Genomic DNA, 26,501 nt, shown 5'->3' with positions numbered 1-26,501 from the left:
CTGTTTATAAGCTTAAATATGGATTCATTTCTTCACGACTCGTCGTTTAATATTAAGCTCCCAGATCTTTATATTTCACAATAGCGCATTGTTCAATACAGGGAAAATGAAGAAAGGTGTTGCATCAACTATTAAGTGGTCATTTGCACTTTGTAACACACTCTGAACACATAGAAGATTATTTCTATAATGATATACACTTCATTGTGTGTGTGTTACACCTCTGAATAGCTCATCAAATCTGCAGCAATCCTTTGAGCCATTTCACAATGAATATGGTGATGAAATCAACACGGGACACTTCAGGATATCAATCTCTTTATTATGAAATCAAGTCAAAATAAAAAAGGAGGAACTCTTCATTTTCATTATGGAAACATAAGCATGAAATATTAAAAATCTTTCAGTTTGGGAAGAAGAAACACAACTTTGAGGTACATCAATGAATGCCTCCTTTATAAGATTAAATCTTCAACACAAAGAAAGAGACCAAACTAAGTCATCCGATCTAAAAATTAATAAGCCTTTATCACACGGAAAAAAATCTGCCTTCACAAATAACATGCATTAAAGAACCCTCCTAAAAGAATTAGCCAGTGTTGGAGATGAATGTAGCAATTAATGCTTTTTTTGTTTTTAAAGAACATGACTAATCAACATGACTGCCATGGAGGGCCAAGTGTAGTATATTCCAAAAAATGCCTACAAAGTGTAATCTAGGTGATTAGCACACTTAAAACCAGAAACAAGGAACAAATCAGCATTTGTGGTTGAATTGAAATCTCCATGACACCCTGTTGAATAGCCCTATTCAGGGATCGAGGCAGGTCAGAAAGGATGCTTTCCTCTGAGTCTCCATCTTCATGTCAGGATTTTGTACATCATGTTGGAGGAGGAGGGTAGTACTGGTTATACTGGGCATATTGATTGTACTGCCCCCAGGAGTTTTGTCCCCATCCGCTGTATTGTTGCTAAGGAGGGAAAGAGTAAAATGAAATAAAGTTAACCTGATCACTGAAATTTCCAACAGGCTCAAGAAAACATGAGCTTAACTTTGGTATACTGTTGTCAGCCCATGCTTGGTGTGACATGGAGTGAAAGTAAAATAATATAAATTAAAATTCTGTTATCAGCAGTTCAGATAAGAGACCCACCTGGTACCAGTTGTAGTTGTATGCAGAGTTGTTGGCCTGCGCGTCTGTCAGTGCGTTTGCTGCACCGGAGGAACTGTCATCCACACGTTGTCTCTTGGCGTCGGGTTCTTGAGAGCTGAAGATGCATAGTTTCAAGTTAGCAAAATCCATTGCTGGTTACATCCATGAGTTGAGTGTTGTGGTCTGTAGCGCCTACACTACATTAGTAATGTTTCAAGAGGAAGTTCAGCTCACGGCAAACACACATTTGGGATGAATAACTACACAACAATATTTGGATTGCCACTACTTGACAGGAAAGTCATTCATGAAAATGATGATGTGTTGATGTGACCCAAGCCCTGTTCCACTATCCACCTGTCATACCCGTTCTCTGCCTTCCTCTTTGTGGGTTCGCTTTCTTTCTGTAGTTTCTGATGTTCCTCATATGCAGCCACAAGCCTAAAAGATGTAAAAGAATGACAATTACTCAATATCAAATGTGACAAACTTATCCATGTTACTCCTTCTGTCTCTAAAAGTGCCAAAAAACTCACACATTGATGTCACTGCCAAAGTCCTCGAGGAACTCGACTTTGCGCTGGCAGAAGAGGAGGCGGGATTCAAGGGGCATCGGGCTCTGGAGGGCTCGGTCGAAACAAGCCAAGATCTCAGCCTCATTCTGCATCACGTCTCCACTGTATTCCAGCTCAAGCAAGTTTAGATAGAGTTTCGGATTCATCTGTAAAGCCACAATAATATTAGAGCGTATGTCACAGCTAGTGTAATATAGTCATAGTGTAAAGAGGTACAATTCATTTTGTGGTACAATTCTAATTGTATATATGAAAGACAGAATGAGTAGGATTTGTTGGTTGCAATTTGTAAATTCAACATTCAAAGCTGGCCCCCGGACCTGATTTTGTGGATATTGTCCGGTTTCGAGTCTTTTGTGTTTAAGATGAAATGTTGTTTCATGTGAGGCAGTTGTTTTTGTTTATATGGAAGTCCCAAATAAAAAGAAAATAATCAAATGTGATGAAGTGTGCAATGGTTATTTTAAAAAATTTCTTCATTGAATTTACAGAACAGTTGGTATAGTGAGACATATACCTTTACCGTAATATAAAATTCCATATCTCATGATAAGGAAGTTCATCAGTTCTGAGCAGATTATTGTAGGATAAACTCAACTGAATACCTGTCCACATTTCTCCATAGTTTAACTTTCAAGTAAAGTATCTCCAAATTTATTCAAATCAATTTTAAGGCCTATTATCTGGTAGAATTAACCAATTCTTGCAAGTTGCAAATACAAAAAATTAGAAGTGTAAACCAGTCTGATTCCCTTTTAGGGAAGAGAACACAATTCACCAGCAGCCTCTATAGTGCAGCAGTAAGAAGAGGTGACGAAATGATCTTGGTCGATCTTGTTGGTCCATAGATACTGCTGAACCTTCAAATGGTGTCTACAGACGGCTATATCACTGATGTGTTCATAAATGGAAAAAATACAACATGCAAATTAATTATTTTTACAACTATGTGAGTTTTACTGCATCTAAGGATTTAATAAGTAATTCCTGACTTTTTCACTTCTGTATTTGAACTATTTATGTATGCAACTGTCAAAGATCATCGACAAGCTCCCACCTGATCCTTTTCGAGAGCATCCAGCAGCACCTTCCTGGCCTTGCTCAGACTTCTCTGCACCTTCATCTGCTGCCTGGCCAGCTTCACAGCATAGAATGACGCCTCAGTATCATTCTTCGCAGACTCCATGGCCTCCCTTAACAGGGCCTCTGCTTCCTCCATGTTACCATGCCGACGCTCAAGACTGACCCTCCGAAGGCGCACCATGGCCAGACCCAAGACTGCCGCCTCTAGGGACTTCAGGATGCCACGAGCCTCTTCGACGTTGCCTGGGCAAAGAAAAGCAGAATACTGTCAGTATGGCTTAACTCAAATCAAATGCAATTTTGTTCTAAAGAGTCTGTACCACTATGCACATACTGTATGTAGTCACACCACAAGAGGTCATCTATTTATACCCATAGACAGCTCCTCTCGCAATGTCATGGGGATCTTGACTATATTCAATTTGCATGTTAGTTCGAGTGTCACTCACCTTGTTGTTCCTCAAAGGCTGCCCACAGCAGGTGGATGGCTGGTTTCTTGGGCAGATGGATGGTACAAGCCTTCTTGTAGACATGTCTGACACCGTCAGTGCTGTAGCCCTCTAGATATTTTGCATACTTCAGAGTGAAAAAGAGAAAGCGAGTTGGAAGAAATGCAGGAGAGAATAGAGAAAAAGAACAGAGGAGAAAGAGAAAGGCAAGAGAGACAACACATTTTAAACCTAAAATTTCAGTTGACAGAAACAGTGAATTTCTTCATTGACAAGATCGTTTTTAGAAATTTTCTGTGTAAACCCATCAGCACCTTCATGGAACCAATTAGATAAGTTTCTGTAAGGTAGTGGGAGACGAAGAAGATGCAACGTAGTAGTTGGCAAATGCTGCAGTCAAATCTTGTGTGGCAAGCTGGCCATCCCCTAATACAACAGATACAGTCACATATCAACGTTACACGCAAAGAGAGTGCAGGACGATTTACTGTGTCGATGTGATAGCATCGTGGATGGGGAAGTGCAGGGAGGTAGCAGGAGTGAGAGGGAGGTTAAAGGTCACATTACCTTGGTCCAGAACTCTTCGTAGAGAGCGCAAGCGATGAGGCATCGCTCAAAAAGAACGACCACACGCTCCGGGGTCCCATTTTCAATTTCAAAGTCCAGGTACTCCTTCCAGTTGTTCAGCTGGGTCTTCTCTAAGGCTTTGACATGGAAGTATGGTCTCTTAATCTAAAAACACATGAATAAGTGTTGTTTTACAGTGTCGAAGTATAAAGAGAAAATGCATATTTCCATCAATTAACATAGTTGCAGGAAAAAAAAAACATACCCCTTCTTCGAAGGCCCAACGCTTACTGACTTCATGTTCGTTATGGTTGAACACTTCCTGTCGAACCTCGATCACCTTGTGCCGCATATTTTCGATCTCTGTCACCCTCTACATAAAGACACACACAAAAGACAATTACATGGTCAATGCCCTCTTGTGCATATGACATTCTCCACTTCATGTCAAAACTGCTAGTCCTGCAGCCAAGGATTTACATCACCATGAGCTTGCCAGATACAAGAAGCCTGTAGAGGAGGGAGGTATGTATGCACCCTGCATATCAGCCTCTGGGTGCAGATTCTGGGGTCAATGGGCCACGGGTTGATCCTTTTAGTTTTAGGGCCAGTCCCTGACTGGATGCCAACTTGAATCCACCCTGGCATTCATTGGCTTGGCTGCTGACATAAAGACACCTCTTCAAACCTAAACAAAGCTTTCTTTCCATCTCATCATGGAGAACAGGCAGGCTCCTCCTCACCCCTGCAAGCAGTACTTTCGGAAATGTGTCTCTGCTGCAGGATTGGATAGAGTTTATACCTTAGCGGGATCCGAAAGATCCTCTGTCCCAGGTGGTAGCTCCTCCTGCGCAACAGGCTTCTCTTCATCTTCGCAAACCATTGCCAGGAGGCTGGCTTTCGAGAGCTCGAGCCTCAGCTGAACAAACTCCTCCTCTGACAAGAAGTGTTTGGGGTTGTTGTTCTGCACATGATCTTTGAACCTGGACAGATTAAAAACAGACAGGGAAATAATAATTAACTCAAAGAAAGGTTTCAAATGTTATTTTAGTCAAAATGACTTAAAGGAAAAAATGCCTCTCTTTGTGTTCTTGTGAGTAAAAAGATGGCCCTATTTTAATAAATGTTACATTTACTTTACTTTTCTTTTGTCAACTACAGAGAACCTGTGTCTGGCCTATAACTGAGGAGCTGACAATACAAGACACAACAAAACTGCAAGCAAGTTTTATTCTGTTTTTCTCCCTCCTACCTCTGGAAGTGCTGGGAATACAGCTGGGTTGGGATGCCCAAGATGCGGTCATAGATGGCGGTGACGTTAGCCAGCTTCTGCTGTTCTGTCTCCCAGTTGATGAAGGACTCCCACAAACGGTCAGAGCGAAAGTCTGTGCCAGCCGCAAGCACTGCATGGTTGTACGCACTAATGGTAGAAAAGATTGTGAATCTTAAGCGAATATTTGTTGTCACATTAACATAAACTATCAAATATTTGATTAAATTTAGTCATATACACAGAAAAAGATTTTAACTGGAGACAGTTTCTGCTGATATGAACGCAGTTGTAGCAATAAATGCTACAAAGAAAGAGTACACTTACGCTCGGATGCGTCCCTCAGTCTCTGGGTCACTCGGATCTGAGTTCTCTTTAATGTAGGTCAGGTAATGCAGCCACAAGTCCACACTGAGAGGGATAGCCTGCAAGCCTCTTCTGTACACCTTGGGAAAGAAACAGCTTGTCAATGGCTGAAGCAACTTCACTATTTTCATAAAAGTGTCTCTCTCTTTGCCCATTTACTTTAATGACAACACAGATACTGTCCGCAGCCTCTAAGGGGTGCATTGCCTTGAGTCAGTGTACTAATAAAATAATGGGGTACAAGGCCAGAACAATCCAGCTGGTGACCAGCAAAATAAATTAGAAAGTAAAAGGCAGAAAACCAAAGACAAGAAAGTAAGAAACATGTTTAAAAAGATACTGATATTTACCTCTTCTGCAACCTGTATATTGTCGTGCTTTTTCTCAATATCAGCATACTTCTTCCAGTAGCCATAGCAGTAAGGATAACGTAGGAAGAAAACATCAAATGACTGTCTCACAGCTGTAAGGACATTCTGCAAAGTGAGGGGAAACAGCAAAAAGATTTAATGTGTTACTATCTTCCTTTAGTATAATAATCCAGTTACTGTGAGGGCCAAAGAGATCATGATGTGAAAGTTTGACCTCCTTCGGTTCAGTTGTTTTTTCTGCACATATCTGAATAATCTGCGTGTTTTCTCTTACCTCTTGCTCCACATACTGCAGCAGGTAGACCCAACCATTGAAGTCATCTGGGTTCTCCTCGCACCCTTTAAAGAGTTTTTCAAACTCACTGGGCAGCTGTGGTTCTGCAGGAACAGTGGATTCTTCTGTTGTCTCTTTGGACGGTTCTTCCAGCTCCATGCCATCCTCTGTCACCTGCGGTGCCGTAGTCTCCTCTGGAATCACAAGGAAGAGAGAGTAAATTACTCAAATACATTATGCTATCTTGTAATATTTTAAAGAAATATGTCACGGCCAAAGCATAACAAAAAATTCTGAAACAGTTTTAAGAAGAAACTCAAAATGCTCTTTGATCACATGTTGTTTGAAAAGCATGAATGAAATGTTTTTGCCTGCATTTATCCAAACATTTGGTTTGGAAATCAAATATAAAAAAAAGTACAAGATTATGTATAATGTAACCATCACTTAAAGTTCATGCTGTGATTTTGTGGTATGCTGTACATGAATATTCTAAATTTAAATTCAAATTGTAAAAAAAATCCATACATTCCACAGCAATGTGAATGTCTATATACATCAGATTCATAGCAACAGCTATTTTTATTACCTTGACCCTCATGCTGTGCAGCAGCCTCTGACTCTACATTCATTCCCTGGCCGTCTTGTGGAGACTCCCCAGGCTCTGTTTTGTGTTCTGGTGGCTGTTCTGCCTCTTCTGTGGGCTGTGGTGGAGGTGGTGGCTGCTCCTCTTGAAAGAGCTGAGCACTGGCAAGCTGAAACTGCTCCACAGCCTTCTCCACAGATCCCAGCTCTGTGGAATTCATCTGCTGGTGCTGCTGCTGGACCAGAGCATCCTGGGATGCATCTGAGTCCTCAGGCAAAATGTTGGTGAGTGGACCTGGAGCAATCTGGTCCGTGGACCAGTCACCAGCTTGGCCTAGAACAGGAAGGTCAGGAAGAAAGGCATCCCCATTGCTCTCCATGGCAGGGGACTCAGTGTCCAGCATTCCAGTAATGGTGTCGTCTGACAGTTGTAGGCCTGTTGAAAAGAAGGTTGGATTATCACCAAAGCTGCAGGGATTGGCTGACATTGATTCAATTTGCAAACATTTTAATAATTAATGTTTTTTTAGTCGTTTTTCAAAGAAAAATACCATATATTCTCTGATCTCAGCTACTCAGACATGAGGATTTTCCTTTTGTCTTTGTCATGTTTGCAGTTAAATTGAATATATTTAAGTTTTGTTATTCAGACAAAACAAGCTAATTTAAGACAATGGGCTTGACAAAATTGTATATGTAATTTTTACACATGCTTTTTATGTTTTATATTTGATTAAACAAGAAGATAATGGCAGATTGACATCAATCAATAATGAAAAAACAAGATTGTACAATTATTGTAGTGAACATTGTATTTGTACTAGATAGGGAAAGTTAATTATTTACAATGCTGGGTATACAAGTACTCTCACAATGAGCAAAAATGTACCTCTTGGTCTTAATTTACCATTGAAACGATCATCGCCTTAAAAGTGCCCATCCTATTGAGAATTTTCCAGAACTTGCACAAAAGCATGCTTTACTTCTAAAAAAGCAATAAACCGATTTCACAACTTCCAAGTTCACCGTCATCAAAGCGGTATGTTACGAATACTGTGCCATATTTTCAGTTGCAGTAGTTGAAGATTATAGTTTTAAACGTGAACTTGATGTTTACTAGCTTACACTTAGAACGGTTGCCCCGATAGAGGCAGCAACTGGTGCGAAAGGACACTTCCTTGTTCAAACATGAACACGGACGCCAGCTTTAGCTTAAACCCTTGCTAGCTACTAAAAATAATGCATCCACGTGATCTGTGAACACTACGTGTAACTCGTTAACTTGATAAAAGGGGTCAACTATATTACTAGGTGTTTCGTTAAAATCTCAAATAGCAGTTTAAATAGCATTGTTAGTCGTTTGAGACTGAGTTAAAGTTAAATCAGCATTCGGGCCTAGGCGCCCATCTATTTCCTGAGCACTATCACAGCACCAAAGTGACCACAGGTTGACGTTAGCTTCACAATAACGCTGTTTTAGCAACTTAACATTGAGCGTGAACTCACTTATCAGCATTTAATTAATGAACTACAATTTTGGGCTTACCAGGGCTATACACGGTGATATTACCCGCTAACCTTTGAATCTAATTCCCCTTGTGCTAACTAGAACAACTACAATGTGCTAGGCATTTCCCTCCATTTCCAGATAATAGTCGATACCAGCGGCTTCTCCACGTTAGCTAGCCGGCTAACGTTCACTAGGTAACGTTAACACTAGAAACGTTTGCTAGCGTTAGCGGGCTGTTGAATTGCCACACTTATACCCACATTATTTCAACTTCATAAATAAACGTAAGTTTTGAGACCTTACCAGTATCTTCCATGAAATGTTGGTCAACCTTGAGAACTTGTGAGTAGCTTTCGAAGTCACTCGATCTAACCTACAACAGCGAGGCGCGTTTCGCCCACCATTCTTGGGGAAGAACCGAGATAGGATGTGCGCATGCTCAGTGTAGGTTGCGTGAATGCATCCGTGCGTGTGCGCGTACACGTGTGCTCGCGCGTGTTTGTATGAGTGTGGTCTTGGTACTGTGAAGCCCTTTTCCAATTCTTTTTTTTTTTCTATTTTTCTCATATTTTATACAACATGCAAGTACACGACATTACACATGCAGAAAAACTAAACAGAAGACATTAATTTGATGAAAGAATAAGAGAGTTTAGATTATTTAGCCTATAATATAGCAGTTAAAGTTTACTGTTATGAGGGATTTGTAGAATATAGACTCAGGTTTCATCATCTAAAATATGGCGCTGACCAGCAGGTTTGTGCAGTCTTACCTCAATAAACAAGAAATGTGGTTATATTTGTTGCAACTTTTTAGGAACGTTTTATGAACAAAGAAAACTTTCAGAGAACCTTTAAGTAACGCTCCCTGAAGGTTCTCTGACGTTCTATATTCAAAGCTGAAATGTAGAGTGTAGTTAAGCTTAAAATGTGTACATTGTTCATATTATAGTATTAATATTACAGCTTTATAGTAATATACGGCTATATGTGGTGACATACCACAACTTTTGTATTTTTGACAGAGTCCCTGAGAAAGCTTAAGTTCATATCTCCTGTCAACACTGACCAAAACACCACATGTGAGATGCCAGTCCTGATGTCAGCTATACGAAAATCACTGTTTTATTTAAGAACATCCACTGCATGTTACCTTGAGAAAGCTTTCTTGGCAGGCGGAAGACTGAAGTTGTACGTTTAATACACACATACACACACACACACACACACACACACACACACACACACACATGAATGTTTGTCTGTTTGGTTTTCATATCAGTCTCACACTGTTTGAGTCTAGTACTGTCATAATATATTACACTGAGCCATCAGTGTGTCACTTTGACTGCCTCTGCACAGAATGAGCGGTAACTCCAGCCTTTGACAAAGAGCGACGAAGAGCAAAGATGTAGGAGAGAGAGGTTTTGAATATGACGGCACAAAATCTGGAAGATATTGACCTGTGATGGACACAGTAACATATACAGTATCAGTTAAATATATCAGACCGTGGTTTGTGGAAAATATTTATTTTCCATATTTATTTTTCATTCCCATGAAGATATCAGTTCATGAGGATGGAAGATGTTTGTTACTGAGAATGATGTCAGGAGCCATTGGCATAAGCTTGTTGTGTACATTTTGGAAACACACAATAAACCACCATCACGTCAGACTCCTACGACTACTGGTAATTATAAGAGTGGTATCATTGATGTGTAAGTGGACCTGAACCCCATCTGCCCCAGGCTTTGGTCCCTTTTTCCCACAGTTTCCACTTAATTCGGTCAGTCACGGTGGCCTACCCAGCCTAAATTTTCAGCCCCATGGTAATGCCCTTTGCTTAATGTTGACTTATGTATCACGTATTTGTCAGCAGTAATTCTGCCACTCAAACAATATTGTCACGGCAGCGTTGCACTAATACGTCGTGCATGTGCCTTGAAATGAATGCAATTTAATTTAAAAACTGTAAGCCTTCACTGTGAATGGAATGTGGAATTTTCTAAAATGCTAGTTAGGGGTTCCTAATGTCTCTAAAACCTATATTCATAGCATATTTTCTCAGGGTTTTAAGACACTTTGTTACACCCTGAATAGATATGATAAAAGAAAAAAGACTTTTAAAAATGACAAGAATGCGAAGTTTTCATTTTGATGAAACCTAAAACTGTGATGATTAAACAGAAGTTTAAACTTTAAACTAGTCTAGAGTAAGTAAGAAAACACTCAACAGTCAAAAGTGAGCCCAATTTCATCAATAAGATTAAATATGGTCCAAAAAAACAATGCTGTATATTATAAGAGCTATTTGAACTGTAAGTCGCATTCTTTGTTTCCCACATTTTTGTGTTAACGTGACTAATTGGGACAACAATTTTTTAAATTGGTCCAGTATTGAGCGATAGCTCTGCAGCCACAAAACAGGCTGCAGTGTAATCCCTCTGGGTGTTTCTGCACCATCAATGAACATCCACTAAATGTGTTTTTGCCAGTGTTTTTGGCATTGTTTTTCTTTGTCTCTGACTGCATTTACTGAAACAGTAATTTCATTATATAAAACACGCTTCATTCAAACTCCAGAGAAACAAAATAAAACTCACCATAACATTCTCTGTTCATCTTTCACCACCAAACTCTGATTTGGTCAAAATGAGACCTTCCTTCACAGAACTGGGAGAGGAGTGAGAGAGACCTCAGAGAGCCGGAGAGCATGTAGAGCCGGAATATTTTTACAATGTAACTCAGGAATTATTTTCACTGGACATTGTGATTGGTGAGATTTAAATACGTGACTTTCCCTCATAAAAAAATAGTAATTACCAGATAACCCTGCCATTCATTACGAACACATCATCCTGTAATTTAAAAGTGTATATTAATGAAATAATAATACACTTCTGGTGCTGATTAGCAAGGGTAGCAATGTAGAGACTAGTCGCACATGTGCCTAATTTCACACAGTATCAATATTGTACCCGAGGATCTGTATGTATTACATGTGCTAATAGAGATGCACTAATCTGATGTTTAGTCCCCTGATGCAAATGCTGATAGCTAAAGTTGGCTTTTTGGCTGATGCAGAATACCAGTCCAATACAAATACCTTTTTTTATAAACCAGTTCCAAAATGTGAGCAGAGCAGATGCTGCACTCTCTGTCGTGTGTGTCCACGGAGCAGCTGGAGGAAATCACTACACTCTGCCTCATTGCATGTCTCTGCATCTCTACACAGAACCACTTCACTTATGTGTGGCTCCTTTTTTCTTAGTTTCCCTCAAAAACCAAAACCAACCTGTAACTCTATATTGGTTACATGTAAGGTACATATGTTTTTGTGACTGACTTTGCTTTGCTCTCTTTAATTCAGCTGAAGTGAATACTGGTGTAGGCTGGCCAGCAGACAGTAGGAGCTATCTCTCTTGGGCTTGACAGGTGCTCATCCCCTAAATCTGCTGATGTAGAGCTGGAGTCTGTGGGAGACGACAGAAGAGCATGAGGTCAGTGAGGCTGGAAGATTAGACACACAACACACCTGATTGTCGGCTTTCCAGGTTGGATCCATTGATGCTGACTGACTGTTCAGTAGTGCCTTGATATTTATTTTGTTTTTTTCTCCACAGGTTGCGGTGTGTCTGTCTGATGCCAAATCGAGTGTGACCACAAGGCTGATGGCTCCTGTGATATGTGTTGCCAGTGATTTCCTGTATGTACCAAATACATTCATTTCTTGTATATGGACTACAAAAATAGTCTCAACACTCTCAACAAGTGCAGTTTGCTTTAGATTATTTGGAACTGGGCCACAGTTCCACAGAGGCTATCAGACAAACATAAAGCAGATGTGTTCAGTGAACGCTTTGGGTCTGCTGGAATTTAGTGTCTGTGGGTAAACACAGAGGTTGTGTTGTCTGTTGCATGAAACTACTGAGTGTAGCTTCAACAAGAGGCAACAGCAAAACAAAATAGTCGTCTAATCATCATGTTTTTTATATATATATATGTGTCTTTTGTTACAGGTGGTCCGGACTGATCATGAAACTCCACTGGAAATGTGCTACTTATTGTTAAGAACTGCTGCTAATTGTTAGTTCACCACAGGGCGGCTGTGGGTAACTGTGACATCACTAGTTTGATGCCAGTGCCATCTTTGGGCCAGCTTGGACTAACACAGTATTTTGATAAAGTATATTTTTCAATGCGTATGAGATCTTCCTCGTGAGGTGCTCTTCCACTTTAATCAGTCTGTAACACCTGCCTATAATGATGTGTCTTTTGCTGATGTCTACTGCACATCTTTACAGCACAATCCCAGCATTTCTGGGCAATCTCAAGCACTGACACCAGAAAGGCTAAACTTTGGAACTGGTTCGTAACCCTGAGGTTTACATCTTTTGGTGTTTGTCAGATATGTGAGATACGCAAGTTAAATTAAAAATAAATTTACTTCCTAACCTCCTTTATTAATGGTTATGGTAACTGATGCAAACTGATACAACAGGAGGATAGGATATAATGCAAGAGAACTGTGCAATTACATCTCATGTCATGACTGATATGTGGAGATACAAAACAAAGATGACAGTTCGTTTTTTTTAATGAAATACAGTCTAATCAATTACTTTTAAAACAAAAAGGTAGCTTTTAGCTTTAAAGTTTAGTGTACACTCCTTAAGGCAACAGAACATACTGTATTTATTGAGATCTGGCTTTAAGATTTGAACTACTTTAAACTTTTTTGGCTATTAACAATTAGGCTATTAGGTTATTATTTTTCTATTTTAGAATTACTGTATTACAACTTTATTTCAATAAATTTGAAATAAAAAAATTATAATTTTAAAGGTTTCCCCGCCGACCGGCCAGGGGGAGCTGGAAGCCGACGCCTGGAAAGGGAGGCTCAGTGCGGTCAGATGGCTGTGTCGTCCCAATAGACAGCGGGTGAATGAAGAGGAGGAATGAATGGATTGCTGAGCTGATGAAGATTTATCTGATGCAGCCTCACTGCAATCACTATTTCATATTACCCTACCACTGCATGGCATCCTCCGGGTTTTCAGTAATCATTGCATAGGCTTTATTATGTTTACTGTGTTTTTGGTCAACGTCAGTAAGCAGGTGTCATGTAGTCTGCTTTCGACAATGAGAAACGTTGCCCCTCCTACTCCTCACAGGGGCTACGTCACACTAATCATGGGGGGGCCGTTTTGAATGAATGATCAGACATGTCGGAAACACCCGGCCGTAAACCCTTTCTGCAGGTCATTAGGTCTGCTGAGTCCTTACATCCGTTTCATGTGTGCATGCATATGTGTAATTCTTGTGGCAGGCGTAACATTAGAGGCAATTAAACACACCATGAAAGCTCAAATGGCGTCAACACAAGCTAATGAACCGGTCTGCGTTTCAGTTTTTTTTTAAGCGCGCATGCGAAATGGCGCACAGTGCGTTTGGGTACAGTCGGAATTCTTAACTTTTTTCATGCCCATCTTTGTGTGTCTGTATGGAGCCTTGACTGAAGACGTTTACAGTGTTCAATTATTTTAGACTAATAAATTGATGCATTAAAAAAGCGATTAAAATCAATCAAATGGTATGTATTGTTTGTTATTTACTAATAGATAGATAGATAGATAGATAGATAGATAGATAGATAGATAGATAGATAGATAGATAGATAGATAGATAGATAGATAGATACTTTATTTATCTCCAAGGAGAAATTTGCAGTTCCAGCAGCTCAAAAAGGTGGACACACAAGGGCATGCAAAATAAGAACAGGAACTACTTTCAAGTAATGTGCAACTTACAAGTGATGAACAACTTTCAAGTACAGATCAACCTTCAAGTAAGGCACAACTTTCAAGTAAGAGGCAAAAATCCAATACAAAATACAAGATACCGATATAAGAAAAAATAGTGAAGTAAAAAATAAAGAACTAAGCTATACAGGATAAACGTCTGAACTAAACATTCGAGCAGCTAAATATGTGCGCAGTCGTGCAGTTGTGCAAAGTAGCAGTGTGCAATAGTCGGTTTGAGTCCAGCATGTGGATGTGTGTGAGATAAAGTGCGTGTGTTCATGTGTGGTGTAGTCAATGTAAAAGAATTAAGAATTATTTCTGCCTTAAACTGTTAATCAGTATTTCTGTCATGTTTTGGTCATGGCAATGCCAATGGCCATGTCAGTCAGCATTCCAGCTTTGTGTTGGATCACATATAATCACATCTTCAAACAGCAAGTAAGCAGGTATTGTTATTTAACAGTTAACATTTTGTTAATGCTGGCCCAACTTGGCAGTAAAGCCCATGTAAACCTGGCTTTGAATCTCATCTGTATCATTAAACACTCATTATTAAGAAGGAAAGAAAGAAAAAAAATGAAGTGACTAACCAGTCCCCCCAGCTGTCATCAGATTTGGATTCAAATATTGCTAAATCCTGATTGGTGCACAGAAGTATATGACATCACCTTTTTCTAACTCCCACCCACGTTAAACCAGTCATGAAAGCATAGGGGGCAAAATAAATGTGGAATAACCAAATCTGTTCTAATTCACAAACAGAAAATAGTGTGTGCATGTAGGATATCTTGCACATATTTTTTTGTTCAGGAATTATTAACATAATTGTTATACTACGAATACTCACGATAATATACAATGGACTAATGTGATCAACAAAAATAGCTCAAATAATACAGGACAAGAGCAAAAAAAGTGAGGAAATAGTTATCAAAAAACACGCCAGGTCCCGTTGCATTGCCCAAATAGTCGGATATGTTTTGCGTCTTCAGATGTCGGAGCTCACGAGGTGCCCCTGAACGCCGCACCAGTGTGTGAGAGCAGTGTAGAGGAAGTGGCGGCTGATCTGGGTCCGCACCTTTTCCGGTAACACAGCACCGCCACCGCTGTGACTGAACGGCTGGAGGGAGAGAGGGAAGAAGAGAGCCAGAGAGCGGCGAGCGCGGGGAGAAACGGCCCGGGGACTGGGGGATGATTGCCGCAGACGGAGGTATTTATCCCGCTCCCCCTGTTCTTTGTTTTTGTTTTGCTTTTCTGTCCGCAGAGAGAATATTTTTTCGGATCCAAAGTTGTCCTCTGTACTAACACCCCTCCCTTCTCTGGACCGCTCTTGTGTCACAGGGGGAAGAGAAGAAAGTCGGGCGAATCAATGACCTTTTCGAGCGCTCTTCCTCTGGATGTCCCGGTGCAGAAACAGACTGGAGAGCTCCTCTTTTGGCGTGTTTTACTCACATCTGCGCTTTGAAATCCATCGACTGGAATTGACTGAGGGCAAGTGTGGACAGCCGGCAGCCAAGGAGGAAGTGGGAACCCCGGGCTTGGACTGGGCCTGATTTATATAGAAGGCTTTTTGTAAAAAAAAAAAAAAAAAAATCAAACCAAAAAAAAGGGAGAAAGAAAGAAAATAAATACTGTGTATGAAGACCAGCTCAAGTGAGAGTGACTGGATTTCTGAAGGGGACTTGTGTGGATTTTGACGGAAGTCTGAAACAAGGGGATGTAATTTTTTCTTCTTACATCGGAGGGCAGTGGATCATGAAAATACATCCCCACCCAATTCTGCGAGGGCTCCACGCACACCGCTCCCACTGAACGCTCAAAGTCACCCGCTCAGGTCAGATCACCAGAGTCCACCTAATTGCTGCTGTCTGTCATCCAACTGTAGCAACTTGAAAGCCTTTTGAATACTGACCCTTGTGTCAGCAGCCGTCACGTGGAGGGCTCTGAGCACACACTGTAACCTGTAACTTCCCAGCTGTACTGAAAGCAACTTCTCTGCTCTCACGGGAGAAGTCCTGTTTTTCTTTTAACAAAGTATTTATGCACAGCAAACAAGATGGGGAAAGTGCTCGCAAAGATTTTTGGCAACAAGGAGATGAGAATATTGATGCTTGGACTTGATGCTGCTGGTAAAACTACCATCTTGTACAAGCTGAAGCTTGGACAGTCGGTCACCACCATCCCCACTGTCGGGTTCAACGTGGAGACCGTCACCTATAAGAATGTGAAGTTCAACGTTTGGGACGTGGGGGGCCAGGACAAGATCAGGCCGCTTTGGAGACATTACTACACTGGCACCCAGGGCCTCATTTTCGTGGTGGACTGTGCCGACAGGGACAGGATCGATGAGGCGAGGCAGGAGCTCCACCGGATCATCAACGACCGGGAGATGAAGGACACCATCATCCTGATCTTCGCAAATAAACAAGACCTCCCGGATGCCATGAAGCCCCACGAGATCCAGGAGAAGCTAGGCCTGACCCGGATCAGAGATAGGAATTGGTACGTTCAGCCCTCGTGTGCGACATCAGGGGATGGACTATACGAGGGCCTGACCTGGCTTACCTCAAATTATAAATCTTAATGTTTCTCCCTTCACCAGCCTGGAGAGTCGGAGGCAAGAAAGAGTAGCTGAGAATGAAAACATGAGGAAAAAAAAATGCAATCTGAAGCAATTAATACCATGACCTCTCTGCTGAGTATATATGTCGAAGAGAGTAGCAATTATATTTTGTTTTATTTTTCTTTTTGATAATGATGACTTCACTATAACCCCAGATTTCATTTAAACAAAAGACAAATTGTTTTTTGGCTGGCTTTCGTTTTAGTAGTTTGCTTTGGTTCACATTCTGTATAATCAGTACTGTTTAAATATACGATAAGCTTACTTTTGAGCTCTTGGTGCAAATTCTTTTGTTTTCCTCCTCCTTTGTTTTGTTGTATGATTTCTTTTAGGGGACTTTTGGCACTCGCTCTGTATGGTTTCGCCCCTGCTTTGCTCTCATTCAGTATTCTCATGACCCAGCTACGGATCCAAAGGATGGGAACGTCCAGAAACCTACATCAGCATATCACCGTCATGGCTCAAACTGCCTCTGTCATTTGTAAGAATGTGTATTATGGATATGTTAGGACCTCGAAAAGAAGTAACTGTTTTCATAATTGATTGTACTGGGATGATTGAAGAAGTGTGTTCGTACTTGTTTCCTGTGCAGTGATTACATCCATCGTGTCTCCTGTGGCGGTTTGTTTGGAAGACGCTCCGTGGACGCTGGATTTTCACACACACTGTGATATGGATATATACTTTTGTTGTTTCAGGATCTGAATCTGTTACCACCAGTCTTATTATCGCCTCTTCCGTTTCTCCCAGAGCTTCCATTACTGTTCGGTGTTTGTAGTTTCAGCTGCCTTAGGGGGGACCCGGGTTACAGGTGCCCCAAAATCAAGACCGTTACCGCGGCAGAGCTTACGCTCGACTGCCGAGTTTGCACTTTGGGATGGAGGTGGGGGGGGGGGGGGGGGGGGTTGGGGGTTAGCAGCTGGCTGGCTGTGCACATTCAGGTTTTCTGTGACTGACTTTTGGACCCCAGCAAGTGTTTCAAACATTCCCAACCCCCCACCACCTCCAGTGTAGGTGCTTCAGTGACTGCAACCCTCCTCTTCTACTTTTCTTTCTCTTTTTTACCCGTCATCATCTCCCTGTACACTTTAAGGTCCTGCAGTGACACCAACCTTCTGTTAATAGTTCATAGATACTGCTCTGTTTTATTTTTGTTCCCTTTTTTGCTATGCTGATGAAATAATAAAAAAATATATCCAGATCAGTACGGAAGTGACGCCTTTTCAATAAGCGGCTGCCATCATTAGAGGAGTAGCGAAAGTAGTGTTTCTCTTCTGAAAACGTTGAGCTGCTGAAAGAGGAAGTGAGAGTTCAGGGCGTTGGAATGGTTGAAAGGGGGACCAGTCAGAACGAGCTGTGAAGTGAAGTGAGCCTCGGACGGTTTCCTTTCCACGCTTGCGTGTGTGACTCACTGGCTGTGAATAAGTGATGAGATCTCTGGTTTCAGCGTAGTGATTGTCAGGTAAACCCCTGCTTTGCTGAAGGTTTCACAGTATCACTTTGGCCATCAGGGAACTGGCTCTGCGAATTTTGACATTTTCAAACAAAGGAAGTAAATTTAAAGAGGTAATGCGGAGGAGCAAAAGTCAACAAGACTAAACATCTGAAGAAGGCGCAGAAGAAACAGGATACTCACTGCTATCTTGGCGATGGCTAAAACGTTCACATTTGTCTATTTAAACAAGAGTTCAAAGTAAAGTCAATGAGGACGCTTCCATAAGCAGGAAATGACACATTTCTTACAACCAAGAGTTGCATTGTCATCATAATATAGAATTTGTTCAAAAGCAGAGTGGATTACTGCACACTTGATGAGAGCAGTGTCTTGTGTGACTGCTGAGGTTCGGGTGACCGCCTCACCAAAGGTCCCTGCCGGCCTGGCGCGTTGCCCCGGGCATGTGAGCGGCCCAGGGCACAGGCTCGAGATCAGGACACGGTCTCGAAGACGCTCACTTTCGTTTCATGTGTCTCCAAGCCTGAAGGAGGAGGAAGATGGCTGCGCGCGTAAGGTCAGCTTCCCCTCTGTGCATGCGCTGAAAAGAGTCGGGTGAGAATTGTGGGTAGTGACACCGTCGTGTGAAGTCAGGAAACGCTCGACAGAATAGAACAGTTGTCATGGTAATTGGTGGTTTAGGAGCCTGTCGGTGAGCAAAAACAGCAACAGCGTGTCAGGGTGAACTCTAAAGATAAACACAGACAGGTACAACATTGATTCCAGTGCTGCTTGTTTTTATTTGTTTTGTTTTTTTGTTCTTTTGTGAATTTCACATGCTAAGCAATCGAGCACTCTCCAATTTCCTGAAAATAGGACATTTTGAAGGTATTCAACTCAAAGTTCAGGAGAGTCTCAGTCCAGGAATTCCTGTGCAGGAATGCTTGCTCTCTGTCTCTATTTGCTCTTTTTGGCCATGTGGTGTTTGTTCTGTGGCCGCTGATTTGGAGTTTGACCTGTTGCTGTGTTGAAAGCAGTGCCGAGCATGTGACATGTCCAGCGTGAAGGACAGGGATGAGCAGTTAAACTAGAGACAGACACATAAATGCTGCAGCCTGTTACCTCCCCTGAAACCGCTGCCACATTCCACTATATGTGTTTTACTTACAGGGGTTTCCTGCATTTTTCACAGCGTGCTATTGTAATGAAGCCACTTTATTTGAACAGTTGCGGGCAGCGCCTCTGCGGCATCAAGTGCAATCTTCTTTTTGCTTATGATTTTTCCGTTGTGGATGTGGAAATTCCAAAGTGAAATCAAGGAACACTCTGCTCGTCTCAGGAGAGGAAATGTGGAAAGGGAGAGCAGCTTGAAACGGCTCCTGATGTTACATCAGCGCTGAGCCGGTGAATCATGCCGCACATGTCAGAGGCCTTTTGTACAGCTGTCACTGCACTCAGCAGCAGATGCACTGCACACACTGGCCGGTGTCAAATGCTGTCAGGCTCACCTGTGGCCCCTCAGCCGAAGGGCACTATGGAAGAGTTTGCATTGTCTTTCTTACTTGAGCAGCTAGAATTCAGGGACTCAGCTGTGGTTTTGTCAGGATAAACCTGCCTCGGAGCAAAGCTGAGTTGCGGACAGTCATTCCGTCCTGAGGTTAGCCGGCCACCTCCCTGGCACAGTTGTCACCATCAACAGTCACATCAGGACTTCAGATTTGATTCACTACAAATGTGTTTCCTGCAAACAGCCTCTTAGTGAAAGCAGCTACGGAAGTGCTGGATTTGAATGAAAGCCTGAGCAGACCTGCTGCATTTTCTCTCAGGTTTAGCCCCAGACCTCGGCCATTGTGTGCCGCTGGGTGGGGGTGGACCGGACTATTGTGCGCCTGTTCGAAGGGGGTGGTTTCAAACAATACTTTTAAATGGGTCTCATTGGTAGTTCCCCTGTCATCTGTTTACTCAGGCGTTCCTCTTTGATTTTAATCTCACTGTAGTTCTTCACTCAGCAAACCAGGAAACGCACAGACAATGTACATTTCATCGACTCAGTTGCTCATGAGCTCATGTTTTAGAAGCCCGCAACATTTGCTTTCTAGGAAATATTCACCTGTTTGCCCGCCGCCGAGCCGGCTGTTAATGATGTGTGTCATGCCGTGTCATGTAAATCTTGGTCGACAATCAGTGCGTGTACTGCAAAATGCACGATTGTGTTTATGTGAACTACAGCTTCAAGTGAAACCCACACATGCAGCAACACTCATATAGTGAGATCTAGAGAGAGAGACTCCTCAGGCAGTTGCTGTCTGTCTCTACCCACAGTTGTTTCCATAGAGCTGAGGAGTTCAGAGCTGGTATGCTCGCTTCACTTGAAGGGTCAGAGGCCGAGTCAAGCACTCAGAGTTTTACCCTCAAGCTTTTTCTCATCGTGTTTGTACAAATGTGTCCACGTGTTTAGATGTTCGGTTGGCTCGTGTGGATACAGTATGTACAGCACGCCGGGAGAAGCTCTGATAACATTTAGAAGACATACTTGCAGCTCATGGACCGCCTACAGTGAAGCTCGGTCATACGTTAACTGCAGTTGTTTTTCTGAATGCTGTGGTGGAATATTTCACGTTATGTTTACTATTTAATGATTTAAGTTTGGAGGAATAGTTTGACAATTCGGGAAAGGCGCTTGTTTCCTACCTGGCAGAGAGTTAGATGATAGGATGTCATATCTGTTTATTAAATGTGAAACTACAGCCAGTAGCTGGTTAGCTTAGCATTGCACAAAGATTAAAAACTGTGTGAAGGTAACAAAACCTCCTAACCAGCACCTCTAAAGCTCACTAATTAACATGTTATATCTCACTGTATATATATATATATATATATATATATATATATATATAACTACATACAAGTATATAAAACATTAACTGCTGACATGAACCTAATTGGTTTGGGGAAAAGCATGTAAATAACAAAGCCTGCAGCCCTGGCATGTGTCTGTTGAAAGGGAAAGTCCATGATGAAAACCTTCAGTACATAAACAAACTTGCCGCTGCTCATCACCTGCAAACCTGACGCTTACAGTATGGACTGCCTGCCTTTACACCCGTCAGCCTCCACTACCTCAGGCGATTTTCTAACCCAGGGCAGTGCATCTCCCAGTTGCCATGGGCAACAGTGTGTTCCTCAAACACACCCCTCTGCCTAATATCTCTATCTAGTCAATTCTTGTTCAGCTCAGGATAAGATTCGCCCTTGGATTGCTTTTGTTTTCCACCTTTTTCAAACCGCTGCTTTTTGACTGCATGATTTTATGCAGTGTTGTCTTTGCAGGCATTTCCTGTCCAGCAACTAGGGACACGCACAAAGGGACTTTAGGACTGGCTGGATGGGCCGCAGCTACAGCTCACAAAGTCTTAGTGCAGCAGTTGTCATGGGGCCTGTTTAAACAGTATCATAAAAGCATGCAGACTGACACTCAGCTTCCAGGCAGTTGTACGCTCCTCAGAATCTGTCACAATTTGCGTTTCCCTTCGCTTTGGACAATGTGCTAATAATTATAGGGAGCCCGAGGCCTGTGTTTGCTTTTGGCGAGAGAAGTTGTGCAGTGGGAGGGATGTGTGCAACGATTCGCGCTCACAGATGTAATTAATGGAGGCTGAGAAGTGAAAGTATTGCATTTTCACATCCTTCTGAAAAAGCACAGTTTCAACAGAATCTACTTGACAAATGTAAAATAAGAGCATGTGGAGAGACACTATTCTTACACAAACAAACAAAAAACTACAATCAGGCCTGGTACACATGTTTTCACTTATAGTTTCACTGATGTGGTTGTGTTCAACATTAATAAACCGATCTCTAGCACAGTCAACTAAATGCATGCACAGTGAGTAGTAGCTGAGATCAAGGACAGGAAGCTGCATGATTTTCTTTATTGAAACAGATTTTTTTTTTTTTTGCACTGTAGAAAAAGGCCTGATGTGTGAAAGTTGGCTTGTGACAGGAAGTGACATATGCTGCAACCTTCCTGTGTGACACATGGCACGCCACAGCAACAGATGGACACGTTGAGATATAAAACGATTAAACAGGGTAGTAGTGAGAACAGCCGTGCCTGCCTGGGTGTTAGAAGAGGGTTAAAGTATTGTTATTCTGAAGTAAATTATGTGTCTGTTACACAGCACTGTAATTATCTGGACTGCCTTTCTGCTGTGAAACTGACACATAGTACAGCGCTTTAAATATAAGTTTGGCCCAGAGGAGCGGAATCATCGTTTTTATCTCTGTTACTGCTACCTCACATCGAGTGGTGCTAAAACAATCAACAAGTGTGCCTCAACGCATTCTTTAAAAGCTGTGGTGATAACAACCTGTTGAAGCCAGGTCAAAGGCTGCCACTCACACATCGTGTAATTATTAATAGGTTTGCTGTGGAGCACTGCCAGACCGAACAGGGAGCCAATTACCAGAAATGTCGCTCACTCTCTGGTGCCTGTTGGCAACCTCCCACTTACACAAACACAGAAATAGAGTCACCAATACAACTTTCATCCCTAAATAACACACAACACTAAATCCAAAAATAACCCACCACACACAGCCTTCCCCACCGGCTCTTATTAATGACCCGTCTGAGGAGCCATCTGCTTTCATGTAGCAGCTCCCAGCACAGCTCCCGCCGGCAGCTGTGTGTGTAGCCTGTGTGCTCGGGTCCATACGTGTGCATGTATGGCAGGTTGTTGGCAGGCGCTCCATAGAGCTCAGCGATTTGTGAAAGGACATCTCAGCTCACTAGGCAGTGTTTAAGCTGAGCGACAGTTGTCCTATTAAAAAGCCTCTTGATGTACAAGCGCAGTTTCACATCCCACGCTGGGACAATGTTTCCTATTTCTCTGAGGATGACAATTTGTAGGTGTTCCACATGTTACAATGATAGTTCTCCTCACTAGTTCTCTCTTTTGTATGCATTATGATGGAACATAACTGTTAATTCATTCAAATTGAAATTCTTGAACACATACAGTGTATTGCCTGACCAAGCGACTACAAAAGTTCAGCTTGTCACATGTGCAGCAGCTTTCTTTGGTCCATTTCTTACTGATTTGGCTCAGAAATTCTTTCTATGAGGTCCTCAAATGACTTCCTCACCTCCTGCTTCTCACATGATCTCGCGTCATCTTTTCTAGTCTTGCTCAATGATTTGCTAAATCTAAAAACACCATTATGTGCAATCAACCTGCCCCAAAATCTGCACATAGTTCAAAGCTGTTGAAACAAAAAATGGCATATAGGACTGTGTGACTGTGTCCGTTAAAGCTATTATCTACAGTTTATACAATCAGCTGCCACAGTTAGTAATGCCATTCATTTTTAGTGTTTTGCAACAAACCTGCTTGTGTATGCAATTAGTCTGCCCTGTAGGGAGCCAAAAATCACTAGCGGAGCCTGTTGTGTCCCAGTGCCCACAGAGAATGGGAATATGCTGAGCCATCTGCAGTATCGTGCCTGCTCTGTGTAGTCTGCCTCCTCATCGAGTAGAGGGAGGATGGTGTCTCTCACATGCACAGACACACGCCCAGCAGGCATGTGTGCACTCGTGCATCACAGGTAGGACACTGCCTTTTTGTTACGAGCAAGGCTTCATGCACTTACACAAGTACACAGTGGCGCTTATGTATAAGAGATCCTATCGTGGTTCGGATTGAAGCGATTTAATCACTCTTGCTGCTCTGTTTGGTTGCATTATATTCAGAAGTCTTCTGCTTCAGCAGCCCATCTAAGCTTTAGCTACAGACAGGGGGGAGATGGGGTTGCCGAATTACAGGAATACCTTTTCTTTGTTTGCTCTTGTCTCTATGGCAACATTGACAAAGACTCAGTGGCAGATGGCTGTAGCACATCTAAGTGGTTTAAATTCACTGTCTTGACTCCCATCCTTTACTTACCATTTTTCTACCACATATCTGTTTACATCTTTTAAATCAGCATCAGTTAAATCCAGATTGAGGCCAGTTGGCCCTGAGGCGTCTTTACGTCACTGGTACACTGACGTTCTGGGTATAAATCATGGAGAAGATCCAGAAGCAATCCAAAGGGTCACATTCATCATGAACTCATGTCTGATGCTGTACAGTATGTGAAACATGCACTGAAGCCTGTTTTTAATAGTGTGATTTATTCCTGGGCCCCTAACCATTTATTTATCGGTACATGTTCATTTTGTTGTTATTACATGTGTATATTATCATCTGTGAATATGTGGCCATATTTGTGTATATCAAGAGATCCACTGTTATTTATAACATGTAAGTGTAGAGTTACTCCAACAAGGTCCTAATATGTGTAGGCCTATATCCTACATGAGCATGCACTTGTATATCAACAGTGGCTACTCTTTCTACTACGTTTTGCTTGACTTGAAATGCAGCATGCCGAAAGCTGCATAATGATAGCAGAGGTAATGCATTCCACATGTTCACAATTAGGCACACAATCTGATCTGTGATTTGCTTACCAAATATGGTTTCGAGATGACTTGCGTGATGCAACAGGGTTGTTAACTACTACGCACGGTGGTTCAAAGTAGACTAAAAATTCCTCTATGGTTTGGCTGGTAAGGCCCTTTATATTCATGCTGGTGACATAAATGTCAAAGTGAGCTGCTATAAATGGAGATTTCAAATTGTTATATGCTGCTGACTCACTGAGTTGAACTATCCTACAGTGTTTGTATGTAAATATTGTTGGATGTTTTGTGAACTGTGAATACAAATACTACTCAGCAGCAGGATGTGCAAACCAGCCAAGACTTCGCGTTGTGATTTAACTCATGAGAATTTGTCTGGCTGATGAGGCCATTGTAGAGCAAAGTGGCTGCTATGTCCATTTCGTTCTTAATTACTCATGTCAGTTCCTCTTGAGGTCTAGGTGACAGAACCGATGACATCATGGAAAGACAATATGAATGATTTCCATGCCTTTTTGCAGAAGTGGGCTGGTTTTGTGAACAAAAAGTCATGAACAAAAACTCAGCTCTGTAACGACAAGCATCTGCCCTGGTAAGTATCCTTGAGTAGGTTGAATCCCACCCACTGTTCTGTTGCTCAAATTCTCTTCAGGGGATTAATGAAGCACTACATAATCATGAAATATTTTGTATCAGATACAGCTGATTATCTGACATGGAGTATATCCATTCAGAGCATTCTTTACATTGCAAATTCCTGGTTAGACAAGACTCAATAATCCCCACAGTACAAACTGGATTATTATGACCATAAACCACACAGATCAAAGGGGAACAGTGAGAATTCCTCCTGCACGATGGAGGCCGGACATATTTTCTGGTTTAATGCTGAAATTTAGCCAAACAAGGAGAGCGACAGCCAGAGAGAAGAGCCAGAGCAGAGGAAAGAGACAGAAAATGGCAGGCACGGAGGAACAGAGAGATTGAGAGAGAGACATAGTGAGGAGGGTGTGACCTTAATCTCAGAGTGGGAAAGAAAGAGAGTCACATTCACTGGAACACACACGCACACACACACATCTGGTCCATCCAGTTTTTTACTTTGCATCTCACGAGAAAAGTATGTTGGAGGTTAAACATGTGATACATACAGTGAAACGTGTACCACTGTATACCCTTGAGAGGTGAGTCAGCACTCCAGTTGGTTGATTAATTACTCTGCAACCACTGTGAACTGTTCTTACTACAACCCTGATTCCAAAATGTGGGACAATAAAACGAGAATAAAACAGAATGCAATGATTTGCAATCCTTTACAACCTATACTCAATTGAAAATAGTACAAAAGCAATATATTTAATGTTTTACCTCATCAACTTCATTGATTTTTGTAAATATCGTATTAGCTTATTCTGAATTTGATCCAGCAACACATTTCAAACAAGTCGGGAGAGGAGACACAAAATACTGGGAAAGTTGTGGAACGCTGCTAAAACACCTGTTTGGATCATTCCACAGGTAAACAGGTCGATTGGTAACAGGTGATAGTATCATGATTGGGTATGAAAGGAGCATCCTGGAAAGACTCAGTCGTTCACAAGCGAGGATGGTGGGAGGGTGACATCACGGAGACTACGTCCATGTTTTATGCAGTGTATGGTTACAACAGCATGGCTTTGTAGGCTTTGTAAGAGTGCAGCACTACACTGGCCTGCCTGCAGTCCAGACCTGTCTCTCAATTAAAATGTGTGGTACCTTATGAAGCACAAAATACAACAAATGACATACCGGATTGTTGAGCAACATAAATCATATTTCAAGCAAGAATTTCACTTCAAAACTGCAACAATTAGTGTCCTCAGTTAAACACTTACTGAGTGCTGTTCAGGAAAGGTGATGTAGCACAGTGGTATGCTGCTGTCCCAACGTTTTTGGAACATGTTGCAGGCATCAAATTCAGAACGAGCAT

At 41.9% G+C, this 26,501-nt stretch overlaps 2 protein-coding genes across 3 annotated transcripts; one reads left to right on the top strand and one right to left on the bottom strand.

The window, feature by feature from the left end:
* Positions 1-305: 305 nt before the first annotated feature.
* prpf39 (PRP39 pre-mRNA processing factor 39 homolog (yeast)) lies at positions 306-8,640 on the bottom strand. Of its 2 annotated transcripts, none has more exons than XM_041958391.1 (15): positions 8,508-8,640; positions 6,699-7,130; positions 6,110-6,303; positions 5,815-5,940; positions 5,426-5,544; positions 5,081-5,248; positions 4,631-4,811; positions 4,094-4,201; positions 3,829-3,993; positions 3,262-3,388; positions 2,787-3,055; positions 1,691-1,875; positions 1,512-1,595; positions 1,155-1,269; positions 306-971 (listed from the first exon to the last, which is right to left on the bottom strand). In XM_041958391.1, the coding sequence occupies exons 1-15, from the start codon at positions 8,518-8,520 to the stop codon at positions 882-884; spliced, it is 2,376 nt and encodes a 791-aa protein (XP_041814325.1). In that variant the 5' UTR covers positions 8,521-8,640; the 3' UTR covers positions 306-881. The 2 variants fall into 2 exon arrangements, with proteins under 2 accessions (XP_041814325.1, XP_041814326.1); XM_041958392.1 differs by having other exon boundaries at positions 1,521-1,595.
* Positions 8,641-15,086: 6,446 nt separating this feature from the next.
* arf6a (ADP-ribosylation factor 6a) lies at positions 15,087-17,838 on the top strand. Its single transcript, XM_041958370.1, has 2 exons — positions 15,087-15,221; positions 15,353-17,838. Exon 2 carries the CDS (start codon positions 16,068-16,070, stop codon positions 16,593-16,595), a length of 528 nt encoding a protein of 175 aa, XP_041814304.1. The 5' UTR covers positions 15,087-15,221; positions 15,353-16,067; the 3' UTR covers positions 16,596-17,838.
* The last annotated feature ends 8,663 nt before the right edge of the window (positions 17,839-26,501 follow it).

Source organism: Chelmon rostratus, chromosome 18 (assembly GCF_017976325.1).
Source record: "Chelmon rostratus isolate fCheRos1 chromosome 18, fCheRos1.pri, whole genome shotgun sequence".
Classification (NCBI taxonomy): Eukaryota; Metazoa; Chordata; class Actinopteri; order Chaetodontiformes; family Chaetodontidae; genus Chelmon; species Chelmon rostratus.
Note: the sequence above shows the minus strand (reverse complement) of the source record. Positions and strands in the feature narration are given on the sequence as shown.

What these genes read in the sequence shown, in the direction of transcription:
- arf6a (XM_041958370.1), top strand. Translation starts at nt 16,068, where the DNA reads ATGGGGAAAGTGCTCGCAAAGATTTTTGGCAACAAGGAGATGAGAATA.
- prpf39 (XM_041958391.1), bottom strand. An exon ending in TATTCCCAGCACTTCCAGAG is followed by an intron (nt 4,812 to 5,080) that starts GTAGGAGGGAGA and finishes TAATCTGTCCAG; the next exon opens with GTTCAAAGATCATGTGCAGA. An exon ending in GCAGAGAACGGGTATGACAG is followed by an intron (nt 1,270 to 1,511) that starts GTGGATAGTGGA and finishes ATGCATCTTCAG; the next exon opens with CTCTCAAGAACCCGACGCCA.